Source organism: Dermacentor andersoni, chromosome 1 (genome assembly GCF_023375885.2).
Source record: "Dermacentor andersoni chromosome 1, qqDerAnde1_hic_scaffold, whole genome shotgun sequence".
Taxonomy (NCBI): domain Eukaryota; kingdom Metazoa; phylum Arthropoda; class Arachnida; order Ixodida; family Ixodidae; genus Dermacentor; species Dermacentor andersoni.
The window spans coordinates 258332783-258351372 of NC_092814.1; the positions used below are offsets into that span (position 1 = coordinate 258332783).

General features: G+C 44.0%; 1 protein-coding gene across 4 annotated transcripts in view; it reads left to right on the top strand.

Moving 5' to 3' along the window:
• SPoCk (secretory pathway calcium atpase) overlaps nt 1-18590 on the top strand; it is a 138245-nt gene that overhangs the window by 36797 nt on the left and 82858 nt on the right. For all 4 annotated transcript variants that reach the window (XM_055063684.2, XM_055063683.2, XM_055063686.1 and 1 more), the window contains exons 11-12: nt 1923-2020; nt 7905-8000. In XM_055063684.2, the coding sequence (XP_054919659.1) occupies nt 1923-2020; nt 7905-8000 (194 nt within the window). The remainder of the gene's footprint in view (nt 1-1922; nt 2021-7904; nt 8001-18590) is intronic.

Sequence of the window (18590 nt, forward strand, 5' to 3'; positions counted from 1 at the left end):
TATGTGCCTATCAATGTCTAATCAGTCCGATCATCACACTTTGCGAAATATGTGCTGCTTAATTAATGGAAGTCGACTGTATCATCTTATATTAGTGTGAATATTTATTTTCTTTTTCTTGGCTACCCGAACTGCACTAGTGCCTTATACGGTATATATATATATTTTTTTTCAATTTGTGGTCATGCTTCTCTCCTTGGCGCTTCTGTCTGTACACCACAAGACTGATGCTTCCAAGCACACTGATGCAGTGTACTGGCTTAGGAAATGCCAGTTAGCTTGTCTGCAATATTGCTGCCAATTTGGTGGCTGCATTGTGCCTCCAGAACTCACAAATCCTATCCTTTGGTGCTTCTGTTTACCCATTTGGTGACAGGCTTCCAGGGTACAGGCTCCTAGCACTGTGGAGACGGTGACCTGGAGATAATCATCAACTACATCACAGCCTTGGCAGAATTCTTGCACAATTGGTACTTCTCTAAACATGTAAACTATCAACATTCAATACTCTATTTAATGAACACGAATTTAATAAGATATTGAATATAAAAGAATTTAAATAAATTTTGGGGGTTTACATGCCAAAATCACAATGATTATGAGGCACACTGTAATGGGGAACTCCGGATTAGTTTTGACCATCTGGGGTTGTTTAACGTGCACCTAAATCTAAGTACACGGGTGACTTTGCATCTTACCCCCATAGAAATCCAGCCACCGTGGCCCGGAATATAACCTGCTACCTCGTGCTTAGCAGTGTATAGCCACTAAGTTACCATGGCAGGTGAATATAACAAAGTAAATCTAACATGTTTGTCTCCGATATCACCATGTAGCGAACACATGTTCATAAGGGAATGTAGGATGCAATGAAGGTATTTTCCTGTCAGATACGACTTCGTTGCAGCAATGTTCAACTCATTATAAAATTGAAATTCAGGAGAGAAGATGGAATGTCTGTGCACCAACCATCTGACCTTCTTTATTAGTTAGTGTGGTTGTATAGCTGTAAAGCATCTTGCTGACTAGCGTGCTTTTTTGATGCAAAAGCATCACATGGCCCATTGAGCGTAAAAGGCGGTGTCTGTCATCTGGACAAGCGAAAAACAGCACCTAAATTCCCATTGGCTGCAATGCAACGTCGTGAGCGTGCCTCTACGGAGCAGGGCGGGCGAAAGGGTGCACCTGCTGCCGCAATAGCATTCCAGGTGCTGCATGAGGGTAGATGGCATCGCCGTAACACCACGCCATCCTCGCTCTTGCTCTTGGAAGCCTTTGTTATCCGTGCATTCCTTGTTCGCGCAAGCTCTCGCCTGTGTTATAACTGTGCCTTGGTAAGGCCATATCAAGATGTGCCAAGCCAACCCTTTCTAGATAGTTGGCGTGTGCACTCTGCTTTATGATGTTAGGCTACTTGGACCTAAATTTCCATTTTCAAAGCGGTGATGCTAAAATCAACATGGCTTACTCAAGAGCATCCCTATTAGATCCTATGGCAGCCAAGCAAGATAGCATGACGTCACGGATCAAGGTGCAGCGGCCTTGTGCTATCTAGGAGGCATTGGCCAACCGTCTCAATGTGCTCGCTTGCCCGTGAGGAGTTCATAACTTGAAGGATCGCTCAGTGGTATTCAATTGGACATTAATGCTTTTGCATTCATAAGTCGTAAGAAGTGCTTAGGTGCCCTTGGACTTTTTAAGCTTCACATTTGCACAAGGTAATATGAGGTACTAGTGATATGGGGTAGAGCAGCCAAATTCCATTTCACTTGTGACATGTGACTTTGCCTGTGGCAGTATCTTTTGATGTCTTTCTAGCTTGAATGCCTATAGATATATTTTACAGCACTTTGTTGTTTGCAAAGTGTGAGTTACCTGGAAGCACAGGAAGTACAAAATGCAAATTTTTTTATTCCCTGCAGGTTGTGTTAATGTAGTGTGCTCGGACAAGACAGGAACTTTGACGAAAAATGAGATGACTGTTTGCTCCATCATGACATCAGAGCTTTACCACGCTGAGGTAATGTGCCTGCCTTCATTACCAGCATTAATATGGATAATTTACCATCGCTGACTCGGCGCTGTGCACTGGGCCTCATGTTACACTCCCAGCATGGTTGGGCAGCTGCTCTAGTCGGATGTGCTTCTTTTGAAGTGGGCTGCATTCATCAAGCACTGACTGAGATCTTTTTGTGCACATAACTCAATGCAGCCTTTCTTGCCCTGTCTTCATTTACTTCTGATAGCATTTACCCTTTAACTCCCCGCCCCCCAGTCAGAAGATCTCCTGGATTTAGTTTCTCCGAACTTGGCGGGTACGTTATCGGATTGGCTAAAACGAGCCCTGTCTTTCTCACTAAGCGTGGATTTATATTTTTTATATCTTCACTGAAAATTGTGAAAAATGACCTTTGGCGCCCCACACGGCAAAAACACGAAGATGCATAAGTGACTTACCACATGTCCTTCTACTAGCCTGCACGGTTCTTGTTCTTTTTATTAGTATTGACCTGCAGTACTTTTTTTCGAAGTTTTTTTTCTAACTTTTAATGTGCAGAAAAGCCTTCGTTTGTAGTGAGTAGAAAAGTGCTGTTGCCTTCACTGTTACTGCCTTTATTGTCTTCGATGAATTGGCTTGGCTCATCTATCCACAGAATAACGACGCTGGGGGCCAGCCAGCCATGATGTACTTGGGGCAGCGTGTACTTGGGGCAAAATGCAGTACAAATTTAAGGATGTTCTGTACAACAACGCAAACTTATTGTACCAACTTTTGATTTTCAAAAGTGGTTGAAGAGGTCAAAATATAGATAATTTCTCAAAGTTGCACTCACTTCTGTGGAAGCAGAACAATGGGTGGCTTTCACAATTTGCAAGGCAGGCTACCATCATTGCTCTCGCTTCTGAGTGTTGCTGGAGGAGGGACTCTTTTCTTTTTTTGGGTGCTGCTCAGATCGAAAAATTCTGCTTACAAAATATACACATGCTGCAGGTTTAAGCACTACTGAGGGTGAGCTTTTCGTTGCACCATAGGAAACTGGGGCCTTAAAGATCAGTTGTCAGTACCTTTGAATTTTAATAATTTTTTTTTTTTACTTTTTCAGACTCACTCAGTGTCCTCGTTCAAAATATATGCATGTGGTTTATCCAATATATTTAGCATTAGCATACAGAGAAAATGGGATATGAGGAAGCCTGTTTTCTAAAAATACATATGAGTTTTATATATTAGTCTCTGAGCACAAGCCAGTAAAACAAATATATATTAAGTGTTGTGCATAAGTGCCAAAATTCAGCAATATGTAGTGAAATAAGCTGACATGCGTAATGATATGAAGACACCAAGTTCAACGGGAACAAATAGGCGTTTATTTTATGCACGTAGCACGTTCGTGCTGACTCTTTGGCCACTAGCAAATCCTCGTCGCTGGTTGCCTTCTTTACTGTTGTTGCTGCCATGAACAGTGCCACCACTGGCTCGTGGTGGCTTTAGCACTACAACGTAACACTCCTTTCCCACACAAAGAAAAAAAAAGAAAGAAAAAGACAGTTCAAGCTTCAGGGGGAATAGCGCACGACTGGTCGTCACTGCCTGGTTGACCTTCTAAGTGGTGGTAATCGAGACACTACGCTGACTGCTGGGTTACATACATTCTGCCAATCCTCTGGATTCTTCTGCCTCAGGTTCTTGTGCGCTGGGCATCTCAGTTGTCAATGAGGCTCTTAGTTGCATCTCGGTTGTCCGCAGCATTCCTGGTTGTTGCATTTCTAAATAGGAGCCAGTCTCACTTATTCTCTCCTGGTTGTGCTGCAGCTGATCCTGACATGATGCTTCTGATGCTCACGGCCTCAAGTGGTCACCGTGGCATATCCATAAGGAGCCATCTTCGAGAATCACTGACACGGATGATGCACTTGTTGTGCCGACATTTGCGGGAAACCATGGTGGTCCAGTTCTGAAGTTTCGTGCCCACACTCTTGTGCCAGGCTAAGGCAGTCCCCCTGTTCTCGCATTCTTGTCAGGCCTCTCCTTTTGTTGCAACTGCTTCCAGCCAACCTGAACTCTCAAATCCGTATGCAGCCTATCCAGCTCAGTCTTCAGTTGGTGGCCCATAATCAGCTTGGCTGGTGCACAACCTGTAAGGTGGTGCATAGTTGTTCTGTAATTAAACAAAATGTTTGATATGCTGGTGTCAAAGTGTCGCACACCTGTCTTGTTTAATTTGTTTTTTTATTGTTTGGACCACCCTCTCAGCTGTACCATTAGACGCTGGATGGTAGGAGGGGTACTCTATTCGTATTCGCTGCTGGTAAACGCTGGCCCGTTGTCACTCACCATTACATCTGGTAAGCCTTGAGTGGGAAATATAGTCCTCAGGCATGGTATAGTGGCTGTTGCAGAGGGACCAGCCATATGAACGACCTCAACCCACTTGGGGTAGGCATCAACCGTGACAGAAAAATAGACCCCTTGCCATGGCCCCCCGAAGTCCACATGCAGGCGTGACCATGGAAGATCTGGAAAAGGCCATGATGTCTGGTGCATTGGTTTTTCGTTTCACCGATATGCCTGGGACTTTGTGCAGCTGTTAACTTTGTTTTCTATGTCTGCATCTAAGCCTGGCCACCACACATCACTCCTTGCGACCATCTTCATTTTCTCCATGCCAGGGTGTGTCTGATGTAACACCCCTAGTACTGCCTGCTGAAACGCTGTGCGCATCACCACTCAGCATCCCCAGAGAACGCAACCTTCTTGTACTGAGCATTCGTCCATGCAATGAGCAAATGGCTTTCATTCATCTCCCCGATAGTTTCCTCCCATGCCACAATGCCTCACAAACAATGGCAAACGCAGGGTCTCGACTGGTAGCTAAGGACATAGCTGCCAATGATAACAGGGTCGGGTACTCTTTTCCCAGCATGAACACCTCGCCGACCACCAGTTCTTTTTCTGGGCAGCCAGCTAGTGGCAGGTGACTGAGGCCGTCAGCATTTTCCAGCTCTGATCCCTTACGATATGCCAAGTGGTACTTGTAAGCAGCAAATGTCAAAGCCCAGCGCAACAGCCCTGGTGAACATTGCTGAGGGGTACTCTTTTATCATGGCCCAACAGACCCAACAATGGCTTGTGATAAAAAAAAAAATGTTGAACATGCATCCCCAAGCATATTGGTGAAACTTCGTGACTGCAAATATTACAGTCAAGGCCTCTTTTTCCAGGTAACTGTAGTTCTTTTCTGCAGGCGTCAGTCGTCTGGATGTGAACACTATTGGCCGTTCTAACCCGGTCTCTAGCCTGCGAGCTAAAACGGCTCCCACGCCATAAAAAGCATTGCAACACATGGGCAGCAGTTTAGAGTTGTGGTACATCAGCACTGATGCTGACATGAGCTGTGTCTTGCTTTTGGTGAAAGCTGATTTTTGCTCTCCACCCTATTTCCAGGGTGTGCGCCTCTGTAAGAGTTCATGCAAGGGCTGGAGTGTTGTCGACATATTCGGTAGGAAACTTCAGTAAAAATTTAGCAGGGCCAAGTAACTCTGCAATTCATTGACATTATTTGGCTCAGGTGCCTTGAGAATTGCCTCAACCTTGCCAGGTGCCGGTTGTAAATCCTCAGCATCAAGGACATGCCCAAGGTATTCTACACTTGATTGGAAAAACAAGCACTTGCTCAACTTCAGCTTCAACCCGGTTTTCTGCATTTTCCTCAACCCTACCTCCAGGTTCTGCTGGTGTTCTCTAGTGGATCCAGTTACAAGGATGTCCTCAAAGTACACCACCTTGCCTTCGCAACTTCGTAACGACGCCTCCATCTCCCTTTGAAAGATAGCTGGTGCCAAAGCCACACCAAACAGCATTGCATTGTATTGGAAAATACCTTTTTGTGTGTTAACAACAAACTTTTCTGACACAACATCTAACTTATCTTCCAATAGGCGTCCCGTAGATCTACTTTCAAAAATGTCTGTCCCCCGGCTAACTTCGCCCACATTTCCTCCAGCTCGGTACGGGGTACACTTCAGTAATGCCAGTCTCTTTGACTGTGAGTTTGAAGTCGCCACAGATCCTGACCCTACCATCCTTTTTCAGCACCGGCACGCTGTGCGCTGCCGATTCCGATGATCGAACAGTACTTGGGATGCCCTCTCACTGTAGCCGCTGAAGTTCTGCCTCTACTAAATCACGCAAAGCAAATGGTACATTGTGAGGTCTGCAAAATACTGGCCGCATTCCCTCTGATATTTTTATGCTGGCCTGCATGCCCTCAAATGTCCCAATACAGTCGGCAAACAGTGAGCCATAATGACTGACAAGTGCATCTGCACTGCTCAACTGGTGAACCTTGGCTATGTCTTCCAAAGGCATGTCGAATGCTCTGGCCCAATTTCGCCCAAGTAGAGCCCTTGTGCCGCCTGGCACCATGAACAACGGTAACTTCCCTGCTCTTCCAGCGAATTCTGCGTTGACCCTCGTTGTCCACCGAAACTTACGAAAGCTGACCAAAATATTCTTGCAACTTGAGGTCTGATGGCTCCATGTTGAAGTCGGGAAAACGGCTCTTGAACTTTCTTTCATCAGTGACTGAAACCACGGCGTTGGTGTCCAATTCCATTTTAATTGGCTTCCCCTAGATCATAACCTCAACAAAAATGGGCAGCACCTTTCGCTCGGCCGTATTATGTGATGTGACTGTTCATTTCAGGTGACGGTGCCATTCTTAAAACCCAGAGTTTCCCAACGGTGGCTGCATCTGAGTCGTAGTCTTCCGCCACAGCCTTTGTGGTGCCTTCGGCATTGTCAACTATGGTGTGCATGTGACGTGCGCGCCGGTCACTTGTCTGCTTTACTACTGAATTCTTGTTCGTGCACATTTGAGCAAAGTGACCTCGTTTCTGGCATTTAAAACAACGCCGCCCAATCCATCTACAGGTATTTTCTTGATGGGGCCCACCGCAAAAAAAAAACAACGCTGTGCTGGCTCTGACACGATGTGACTTATAGCCACATCGTCAACTTGGACCGTAATCTGTTCAGCGCCATGTGCGGCAGCTTCCATTGCCGACACAATCTTCACTGCCTCATCCAGCGTCAAATCTGCTTCTTTCTGCAGGTGTCTGCGCATGGTGTCCTCGTACATACCGTGCACCAGGCGGTCACGCAAATTGTGGTCGAGCTCCGGTCCGAATTTGCACTTGTTGGCGAGCTGATGAAGGGTGGCCACGAACTCTTTTGCACTCTCCCTGGTCTTCTGCGACCTGCCTTAGAAATGATATTGCTGCACGATAACTGGAAATATTGTAGAGTAGTGCACCGGCAGCAGTTCCAAACTGTTCACTAGTAAAGCCTCCAACGGTCTATCTGGTGCCAGAAGCCTGCGTAGAAGTGAGTTTGTTGGTCGCCCACAGCCGCTCAAAAACACGGCTCTGCGTCTGCCTTCTGCAACGTCAGTTGCAATAAAATACTGTTCCAAACGCTCCCCATACTCTTCCCATTCCTGGCCGCCTTCTCTGGTGAATGGTTGCAGTTTAGGCATACTCGCTGTGGTGTAATAATCCCACCTTTGTTGCCAGTTGATATGAAGACACCAAGTCGAACAAGAACAAGTGGATGTTTATTTTGTACACGTAGCATGCTTGTGCTGGCTCGTTAACCACTGGCAAATCCTCGTTGCTGGTTGCCTTCTTGTACCGTTGTTACTGCCATGAACAGTGCCACCACTGGCTCGTGGTAGCTCTAGCACTACAACGTAACACATAACTTGTTCCTGACAAGCAACACAAAGGAAACTGTAGTATGGATGAATAGGATTTGTACTCTGTGATGTCAGTACAAACTGGCAGGATGAGTACAACTCCAGCTTTGGAGTTGTTCAGAACAACCATTTCTTAAATTCTTACAGGTTACAGGAGTTGGCTACAATGCAGATGGGCATGTGATTCTCACTGAGCCTGGAGAGAGAGATGCCCAAATGGATTCGCTGAGGCTATTTCTTGAGGTAAAAAATCTGTACTGTCACTACTATTCTTGTTAGTTGTTGCGTAAATTACCTAGAAGTTCAGATTTGTCATTGTGCTCTTGATTCACTAAAAAGCCACTTTAATGGGTCGTTAATTGTTATTAGAAGTTGGGAATATTCGAGAATATTCTGAATAGTTTCTGCCATTTGAATAGAAAGTTTGATAGTCAGTATTTTCAAATATTCATTTTGTAGAAACATCAAGTATAGTATGATTACTAAAGCCTGCATGATGCAAACGTTGATGCAAACAATAGCTGTGTGTTATGTATAAAAGCTTGCAGTTTGCTGGCACCTCAACTCTAGCTAGAAGTAGTTAACCATTTGTGCAAGCTCTGTTCCAAATGAGGTGCATCTTATGCTGCATGAGGCAGTATTGCAGATAAGGTGGAGTAGTTCCTAAGCAAGCAACTAGAACTTCCACTAAACCAATAAGAAAGCCTCTATTTTAAACTCATTGACATATATATTTTGAGTAATTTAGCGTTGCCTAGGAGAGCCTACATACCATGCTTGCATCAGTAATATGGTGAGCGGTGTTACATTTAGTTCTTTTTTGAAAAAAAAAATACTGTTTTTATTTGGAGACTATAATATCAGTGGCACTTTATAGGTGCATTTAGATCATGTGCAGTTATTTTGTTCCAGGTTTTTTATTTTGCTCATCACACAATTAACAGTAATTTTTTTACCGCCTCCTATTCTTGAGCTATGCAAGACAGTGATGTTCACTTGCTTCTGCAGTTAGACTAAGAGCTCTCATTTAATGAATTTTTAAATGAGTAAACATTTCTATGCTTACCCAATGAGAAAAACTGTCTGCTCATCTGCCCCATAAGAGGATCGCTTTCGAGATAGTCTGCAGCAGCGAACGAATGCACCTTTGTGCTGCCTCTTGCTTCAACTCGAAATAAGCAGCGAGAGCACAGTGCTCATGAAGCTATCAGCACTTGCCACACTCTCTGCCCCCATCGCAGATCACTTTCATTGTAGGGCCCATGTGGCCGCAGCATAACAGCCGCCGCCGGAGTACGGTTGATCACGGTTCATAATGATTCGACATGGATGGATCAGGTGCTAAAATGAGCGGTAACGGCCTATAATGATCAGTACGTCATCAGTGCACCAGGCACTGCCACCTGCAGTAGTTTGCTTGCATCATCAATTCACCTTGTGCTGCCGTCTGCGGCAGTTCGTGTCGCCGCAGTGCTGTCATTTATACTGGTTGAGTAAAGTTTCATAACATTTATAATGACACCGAGCTGCGTGGAGATGAGCAAGTGGCACAATGCTTACGTATACTTAGACAACTCTCAGAGGCTGCGTGACCTTATTTTTAATGTTTGTCCATACTGTGCTTACTTCCCAATACAGCATGTATTTAATAGTCAATTTAATATTCAAAGTAAATTATTTCTGAATATTCATATTCAGTTCCCTTAGTAAATTTAAATATTCAAACATCCCTAGTAATTACCTTTTCTGTGACTGGCTATCACAATTCTTAAGCTGTGTGTGTGTGTGTGTGTGTGAAAACATTTATTGGAATGAGGTCCGGAGGCTCGACTTCTTAAATCAAGGCTCCCACGTTGGCACTGTCAGACCAAGCCTTTCAGCGACATCATGGGCCCTCTGGACGGCCCTTAGTTGGTCCTGAAACAATGGGCTTTGAATCCTTTTCTCCCACTGTGTCCATTCTTCAACGATGTTGGGGAGAATCGCGGGGCACCCCGCCAGCATATGTCTGATTCCAATGATGCCATTACAAACGTTGCAGTCCATCTTAATCTCCCTCTCTGGATATATTTTATTAATGGTGTACGGTGTGGGATATGTACCTGTTTGCAATAAGCGCAGTGAGACTGCCTGAGCCCTGTTCAGTTTTTAATGTGGCAATGGGAATTGCCTGCGTCCTAAATAGTAGTAGTGTTTGGTAATGTCAGTGTATGTTATTAAATGATCTCTAGATTCCCTGGCTTGATGGTGAACGGCTCGGTTGTGACTGTCACGGTTAGCAAGTCCTCGTGCCAAGTCATGAGCAACCTCATTGAGGTTTATCCGAGTCTCGTCCACTTTTCTCATATGCGCAGGAAACCATCGAATTTCAGTTCTCATAATCTCAATGTTTTCAAAAAGTTTAGCTGCAACACCAGCTACGTAGCCTTTATCAAAACACTTTATAGCGGATTTCGAATCACTGTAAATGCAGGCCCACTTATTACTCCTGATGGCTAGAGCAATTGCCACTTGTTCCGCCACCATGGGGTCCTTGGTAAAAGTAGTGATAGCATCTTGCACCTTCCCTTGCTAATTTGAGACAATGGCCGTATATGCTTCTTTACCTTTCACCCAGGCTGCATCAACTATAGCTTCCAATTCGTTTTGCTGTTCTATTTCCTGCAAGAGTGCTTTAGCTCTTGCCTTTCTCCTTTCGACATTATATTCTGGATGCATGTTTCTGGGGAGAGGATTGGTTCTGATCTTGTTCCTAACGTCAGTCCTTAGTTCTACTTCAGCCTCTATTGGGCTCCTTGATGTATTCAGTTCTGCACCTATTGCCTGTAATGTGTTCCTGCCAGCTCGGGATTTTGTCAATCTTTCGTGTTGCGCTAGCTGTTGGGCCTCCGCGATTTCTTCCATTGTGTTGTGCACCCCTAGACTCATGAGTTTGTCAGTTGCAGCGTTACTGGGTATCCCTAGGGCTACTTTAACGAGCTTCCTGAGCATCACATTAAGTTTGTTAAGTTCTGCCTGCTTCCATTTGAATAATCCAGCCACATAAGTGAAGTGACAGAGAGCAAAGGTGTGGATTAGCCTCAAAGCGCTGTCCTCTCCTAAGCCTCTGTGTCTATTGGTAATTCTCCTTAGTAACCTAATGACTTCATCTGTTTTATTCGAGATATGTTGTATTGTTCTATAGTTAGCATTGTTTCCGTCTATGTGATAACCAAGAACCTTGATTGTTTCAACTAGCCTGATTGCGGATCCTTCATGAGTGTATAAGCACACTCTTGGCTCATCTTCCGGAATGTAACGTCTTGGTTTGCGACCTTTTCTGCGATGTTTAATGACCAAGAGTTCTGATTTGGCTGCCGAGCATTTCAACCCCATGTCTTTCAGTGTGTTCTCTACAACACATGAACTTTCCTGTAATCTGGTCTCTGTCCTACGTTACCCTTGGCACTCCATATGGTTATGTCATCGACATATACCACATAATGTATACCCTCAATTTTCTCCAGATTTCTTGCAACCTTGGACATTGCTAAATTAAATAGCATGGGTGAGAGCACAGCCCCTTGTGGAGTGCCCCTATTTCCCAAATTCTTAGGTTCTGATTTAAGCTCACCCAGCATGAGTTGTGCAGTTCGATTTCTAAGAAAGTCCTTAATCATGTTAAAAAGTCTCTTACCTAACCCCATCTCCGAGAGGACGCAAAGTATTGCCTTATGCTTTATACGATCAAAAGCTTTTTCCACATCCAATCCCAAAAGAGCTTTCGTATGCGCTGGGCTGGCCTGTATAAGTTGGTGTTTGATCAGCAGCATAGCATCCTGAGTTGACAGCCCGGGACGAAAGCCGATCAAGTTGTATGGGAGGATGTCGTTCTGCTCAACGTATTTAGTGAGTCGATTTAGGATGACATGTTCCATAGCTTTGCCTAGACAGGACGTTAAGGAAATAGGATGGAGGTTGTCCAGAGTGAGTTTTTTTCCTGGCTTTGGTATGAGGATAGTATTGGCCACCCTCCATTCCTCTAAGTATACCCCTTTTCTCCAACACTCATTGAAATGTTCAGTTAGATAAGAAATTGATTCATCATCCAGATTTCTTAATATCTTGTTAGTTATTCCGTCAGGTCCAGCCGCCGATCTACTATTAAGACTGTGAAGAGCCGCCCTCACTTCACTCTCAGTGAAGTCCCGGTCAAGTTCTTCACATATGCCTCCCGTATATTCGGGGCTGTCGTCTTCTTCGTTTGGTTGTTTAAGTGGGAGATATTTGGCTGCGAGACTATCCATGATATCCTTCTGTGTTTTATCTTGGCTTTCCTGATGAACCAACTTAGATATAGCTGTTCTCTTGCTTGTCCTTGTTTCATTCTCGTTGAGCAAGTGCTTGAGGAGGTTCCAGCTACCTCCATGCTTGAGTCTACCATTAGCCGAATTACAGATCTCATCCCACTGTTGCTTCACGAGAGTCTTCGAGTGATCGTAAATTTCTCTTTTTAATTGCGCAATTTTTTTCCTTAGCCTTCTGTTAAGTCTCTGCGTTTTCCATCTCTGTAATATAGACTGTTTGGCCTCAATCAGATGCGCCAGCCTGCTGTCCATAGCCTCAATATTTTCCTCTGTCCCGATTTCTTTAGTGGCCTCTTTGACGTCCTCTCTGAGCTGGGTGACCCACGTGTGAAGGGGATCCTGCTCGGCATCCAGAGGCCCCACTTTCCTTCTGTTCGCCCTGATTTTTCTGAACTGATCCCAATCAGTGAATTTGAAGATTCTAGTTTCCTGTCTCAGTATGCGTATGGTTATGTGTATGATATAATGATCGCTCCCGAGATCCAGGTTTGAATTTTCCCAATTGGCTCCTCTTGAGTTGTTTACGAAAGCAAGATCTGGTGTGGAGTCGCTGCTTGTGGACGTGCCACAACGGGTGGGATACGCCGGATCAGTAATCAAGCATGACCCCAAATCCATGGCAAGACTCCATAGCTCCTCTCCCTTCTTTGTGTTCCAAGTGTATCCCCATGTGTGATAGGGAGCATTAAAGTCCCCTCCAATAATGAGCGGGGAGTTTTTGGCAACCGAAAGCACCTTGTTGAAGAGTGCTCTAAACCTCTGTCTCATGTCGTTAGGACTGCTGTAAATATTCAAACAGAAAATGCTTTGCGTCTTACCTCTGTTCCTTTTAAGTATTATCTCAACTAGAATAAATTCAAACCTGGAATGTGTAAGATAAATATGCTCAATGTATGGCAACTTTTTTTCAATGAGGGTCGCCAACCCCCTCCCCGTTTTTTTGTCTCTACATATAACTTTGTACCCAGTAAGCATAATTTCGTCCGCTAAGGTTTCCTGCAGCATAATTACTTTTGGCCTGGCCTCAGATGACCTGATCACCTGTCGCAGTGCTGCTTTTTTGTGTTGGAACCCGCGACAATTCCATTGCCACACGTTAAATCCATGATTACTGTCCATTGTTATTAGGTGAGGCTGCCTTTCTATTACCCGCTACTTTCCTCTTTGTGATGGCCCCCGACAATCCAGGAATGGATTTTATACTATCCGCCTCCGATGGCAGATACTCATCGTCGTCATCCCCTCGCGTCTCAATTTTTCTAAGTCTTTTCTCCGCCGTTAGTCTCCATTTCCACAATTTGTCCACTTTAAAGTTGGTCGTTTCCACTGTCTCTCTTATCGCATTAATTGCATCTTTTATTTCACTGAGGGCTGAGAAGACTGACTCATCCTCGGAACTCACCGCCCTCTTTTTAGGGGCAGGAGAGCTGGATTCTCCTGGATCGCTGCTTTTGCTTACAGGTCTATCTATCTCTACTCTAGCAGGGCTTGACTGGTCTTTTTTACGAAGCTCTACTACCTGCCTGGTCAATTCTTCATTAGCTTTTCTTAAAGAAGCTACTTTTTTAATTAACTGCTCTATTCTGGCATCATTGTCATCACCCACAGCCGCCGAGGCGCCCCCAACAACCCTCGCCAAACCTTTGACTTTGTCAGCTAAGGTGGTTCCTGGCGTCGTCTTCTCGCCAGGTATTGAGTCTCTTTGCACGAAGCGCACCTGTGCTTCCTTTGACTTGGAGCGCCTTCTCTCCCTGGATAGTGAGCGATGCCTGGATCTGGTGCGACTCCTGGAGCGTGAGTGCTCCCTGTCCTCGGGGCGATGGTTGGGTGCCAGCTGTTGCGCTTCCGACTGCACTCTTGTTGTCGACCGAGTCCTGTTGCGCTCTCTTCGATGAAGTCGTACGACGTAAGGGATTTGAAATCTTTGCTTACAAAACTTGTCGCCGGTAGGGTGATCTCCTTCACAAAAGTTACACTTAGGTACACACACATGTTCATCTCCGGGGTTGCGAGTTCCACATCCCCTGCACTGAACAAAGTCAGGTGTTGGACACACATCAGAGCGGTGCCCGACCCTTCCGCAGGTGAAGCAGACGTCGAATTGCTTCCTGTAGAGGTAGCATCTCACTAGTGTGGATCCGTACCTGACAAAATTGGGCACTTTGAGTCCATCGAAAAGTATGATGACCGATCCCGACGTCTTGATGCGCTTGGCAGCCAGCGCAAGCGGGTTCAAGTCATGCACGATGTTTCTTGTTATTATAGCTTGCGAGTCTCTGATGTCCACTCTTCGGATGACGCCTTTGCATGTGGCATGTGGTGCCACTTCGTATGCATTTGCCTCGTATTCCGCTTCCATAATCTTGAAAGACTTGATTCTAACATACTTCGCAGCATGTTCGGGCTTAGGTGTGCTGACTACGATGATATTTTGAGTGAAGTTCGGGCAGACATCTTCATGGGCCTCCTCTTCCGTTAGGCCGGACGCCTCTATGACTGCGGAACCAATCGTGGTGGTGCTCACCTTGTTCAAATTGAGCCCTCCTCGAGGTCGTATAATGATTTTTCTGTGCTCCTCGGGCAGTTGAGGCATCCTCGAAGCTTTGATAATCCGATTCTTGACCATTCCACCGACGGTGATTCCCTTGACTCCATGCTCTCGCTGATTACGTGGCAATGTGCTGTCCTGATCCACAGCCTTTGTGCTAGCTCGTGATCTTCGGCCAGCCACTACTTGCCAGCCGTAGTCGTCCTGACCATTGTTTCCTTCATGTCCAGTAAAATCTTCATCTTCCATGTTTGTATCCGCCATGGCTGCGGTCAGGTGGGCTTACTAGGCCCAACAAAGGCCCTACTCCTCACTAAGGAGCAGAAAACGTTCCGTAAGATTGTGAAAAAACAAGCCCCACCTCGAATCTTGGTGTCAGTAGATTCGCCGTCGCTTCGCGGATCCAGTGGTATGCTTCTTTTCGTTGCACTCTCAAAACTGACGAGCGGAGCATGGAAAAAGAGACGGAGCCGATGCTTCCACGTCTGCACTGCTCTGCGCTTCTTCTTCTTCCCATTCTTAAGCTGTATCTTTTAGGTTGTTTAAAGTAGATAGATATGATATATTAAACAGCTTACTTAAAATTGTTACATTGTTTACATGAGTGCTACAAGATCCTATTCACAAATTATTGGTATACAGTCAACGACTGATTTTCTGGACGCCCGATTTTTCGGACATGCCTGATAATTCGGGCGCCTTCGCAGCACCGCATAGAGTCAATGTATAAGACATGTCTGACATTTTGGACTCAAAAATTCTTCGCTGTCCGATTTTGCTGGAGTTCTTGCCATGGCCGCAGGTCCGAAACAGCATTGATCGAAGCCACCACTGCTGCCATTTTGATTATCTCGCCACCTCGAACAGGTGCTCTCGCATAGAGATCTGCTGGTAACCACCACCGCGGCAGCGCTAGGCCTAAATGTTTGCTAAACTGTAAACTTGCTTGATTTGTTTGAAATTTTCAATTTGCACACATGTTTATAAAAGAAATTGATGGCATAAGTACAACAAACCTCATTAAAAATGGCTCTGAGATTTCTAAAGAAAATAATTTCTCAGTTTTCATGTAGTACTTAAATAAAGCTCCCAAAGTAATGCTTCCTCTGAAAAAGTAATGACACAGTTTTTTCGTTGTTTTTTTAATGAATAGCTGTCAACCACGTAATTACACAGTGAACCCCCAATAACTCAAGTGTACAACAAATAATTAATTACATCATTTGTTAATGCAACCAATTGAAAAGGTGTGATAAGTCCAGTGTGGCTTCAGGCATTAAGAAGGCCGCACATTATTCCGTGGCAGTCGGAGGTGGTCAAGACATGATCACATGGCACCTCTAACAAGAAGGCATACACCACCCGCTATGGTAGTTCAATGGCTATAGTGTCGCACTGCTGAGCTCGAGGCCACATTTCGATTCAGGTGGAATGCAGAAACACTGATGTACTTACATTTAGGTGCTAATTAAACAACTCCAGGCACTCAAAATTAATCCGTATTTTCCTACTAAGGCCTGCCTCATAACGAAATCATGGTTTTGGCATGTAAAACCCCTGAATTTTTTTTAAAGTAGCATGCACCGGTCAGCTTGGCTTATCGGACACTCAGGCATGCACCGCATGCAGCATGCACCGCATGCAGCATGCAGTGTGACTGTGCATGCAGTGTGACTGTGCCATCAAAAGCTCAGCTCATTGAGCACTTAATGGGTAAGAGGGGAGAGAAGCTGAGAGAGAGGCTCCACATTTCCAAGTAATGAAAGCAGCGAACCAGGTTCATGACTTGCTGAATGCAAAGAAATTAGTAGGGAGCGAGAACATTAGAGCTGATTTGTCAATGTGAGCCCAGCTTTCACTGGTCTGGTCGTGGTGTGGCTTTCAGCCACTGCACCATGACAAATGCACATGTCAGGGGTTTGTGATGTCACAAGGAAGTCTGTTTCACAAGCTTAGCTGCAGTGCTCTCGGTGTGCATTTTGCTGCGGTCACATGAAGAGTAGATGCAATTAATGATGTTGTGCACTGAAGCAGTTTATGCTTTTTACCAGAATTATGGAGTTAATGGCTGCCTAACAAATTAAAAGAAAGCAAAACAAGTTCATGCCTGTACTATAACCCTTTTACTGGCATGTGGAAGCATTATTCCTACCACAGGAATGTGTTGCCACCCTGTAGACACATTGTAAAATTGAAAAAAAAAAAAAAAATGAAGTGGTGCCCTGAACCTTCAGTGTTTCCTCCGGTTTGAGCCTATCTCAGTAATGATGTGTGCATGATTGTTTCGTGTGAGTTGCCCCTTTGGAAGCGGTGTAAAAGCTGTGAAATAATTTTCTTAGCAACATAACAGCCTAATTTACTCGAAGTTTGTTCTCAGCCTCTTTTGTTGTGAATATGTGCTGGCAGTGCAGCATGAAGAGGGCAGCCTGGTCTTATGAGGCCGAAAATCACGAAAATATAGAATTTATAGAACTGAAATTTTCTGAATCTGTAACTCTTTTTGTACTAATCTGTAAAGTATTTCGTCTCAAGGATCAATATTTTGATGAAGTAATAACAAAATTTACTCAATAAACCAGTGTCGCTCCTCTCTTTAGTCATTTTTTGGAATTTTCTCTTAACGAAATTTTTTTTTACATTAGAAAGCTGCACATGTGATAAGTGGTGTAATGGCAAGCAGATTTTAAAGCTCTGGCTTCAAAATTTAATTTTATTTGGCTCTATTTCTGGTTGCATTGTTCCCACTTTGCAAAACGTAAACATCAATGTATTATAATGATGCTTATGTTGACCACATTTTAAATATGCTTGCATTATTTCAATCTTCATTTTTTGGCTTTGGACCCATGCATTAAAATTAAATTTTTATTTTTACATTTTCTAACAATAAGAACTTAAAACAATAGTATGAGATTCTTTATTAATTTTAAGTAACTCGTGAAATAATTGATCTGTACAAAATACATAATGACATTCGAAATCAGCATGAAAAACTAAGCAAGTATGCATAATTTTACCAAGATTGGTTGATGAAAAAAAAAAACATTTTGATTTCAGAACTAGGCAGCAGTGAAGCGGACATGTTATATTTGCCAGTTAGTGCCACTTAGTGTAGACCCCTTCATCGGGCATTATTACTGAAAGAATTGTTTTGCAGTTTTCTTTCTTTTTTTTTTCTTTATGAGTTGTAAAAAGCCATCCTGAGTGTCCTTTAGTCAGGGAAAGAAAAAACAATATTCAGTAGGTCAAAGAAAAATATTTCACAAAGCTAGAAGGGTAATCACTCTTTGGAAAGGATAAATATCCCAGTTTTTACTGTGAGCAGAGGTTTGGTATACAGAAAATGACATAAAAGACTATGTTGTGCTATATAATGTTGAAATGTGGATGCAGGTTCCTCTCATATTGCAGAAACTAGCAGCAACTGGCCACAGCTTGTAAGTTGATTTGTTAAATAAAAAAACAATGGCATTGCATTTGCATAAAGAAAAATTCATGAAACCTTTGTAAGCATTTGGTGCAGTTCATTAAAGGCTGGGTAAAATTGGGAAAAGACGTTCAAACTGGCAACATCAAATAATGCCATCAATGGTAGTGTTGTCTGGTCACACAAGGAATTGGGAAAGGAAATTTATTCATACTTTGTTTCAATTTAATCCTCGGGAAAAGCTGCCCTGCAATAATTCTTGATGCATAAAGAAAAACTTTGCATAACTGATGCATAAAGAAAAACTGATGCATAAAGAAAAGATTTAGTCAGTATACAATACTGTCATAGTGTCATAGTGTAGTGTACGATGCTGTCAGTGGCAATACTGTCTGCATGCAGCAGAGTGCCCACCGGGCACTCAATTGCAGGCAGTCTTTCAAGACTACCTGCAATTTAGTTACTTGAAATTTCTGTCACTTAGTATCGTGCTTATTGCTACCCACCTGTAA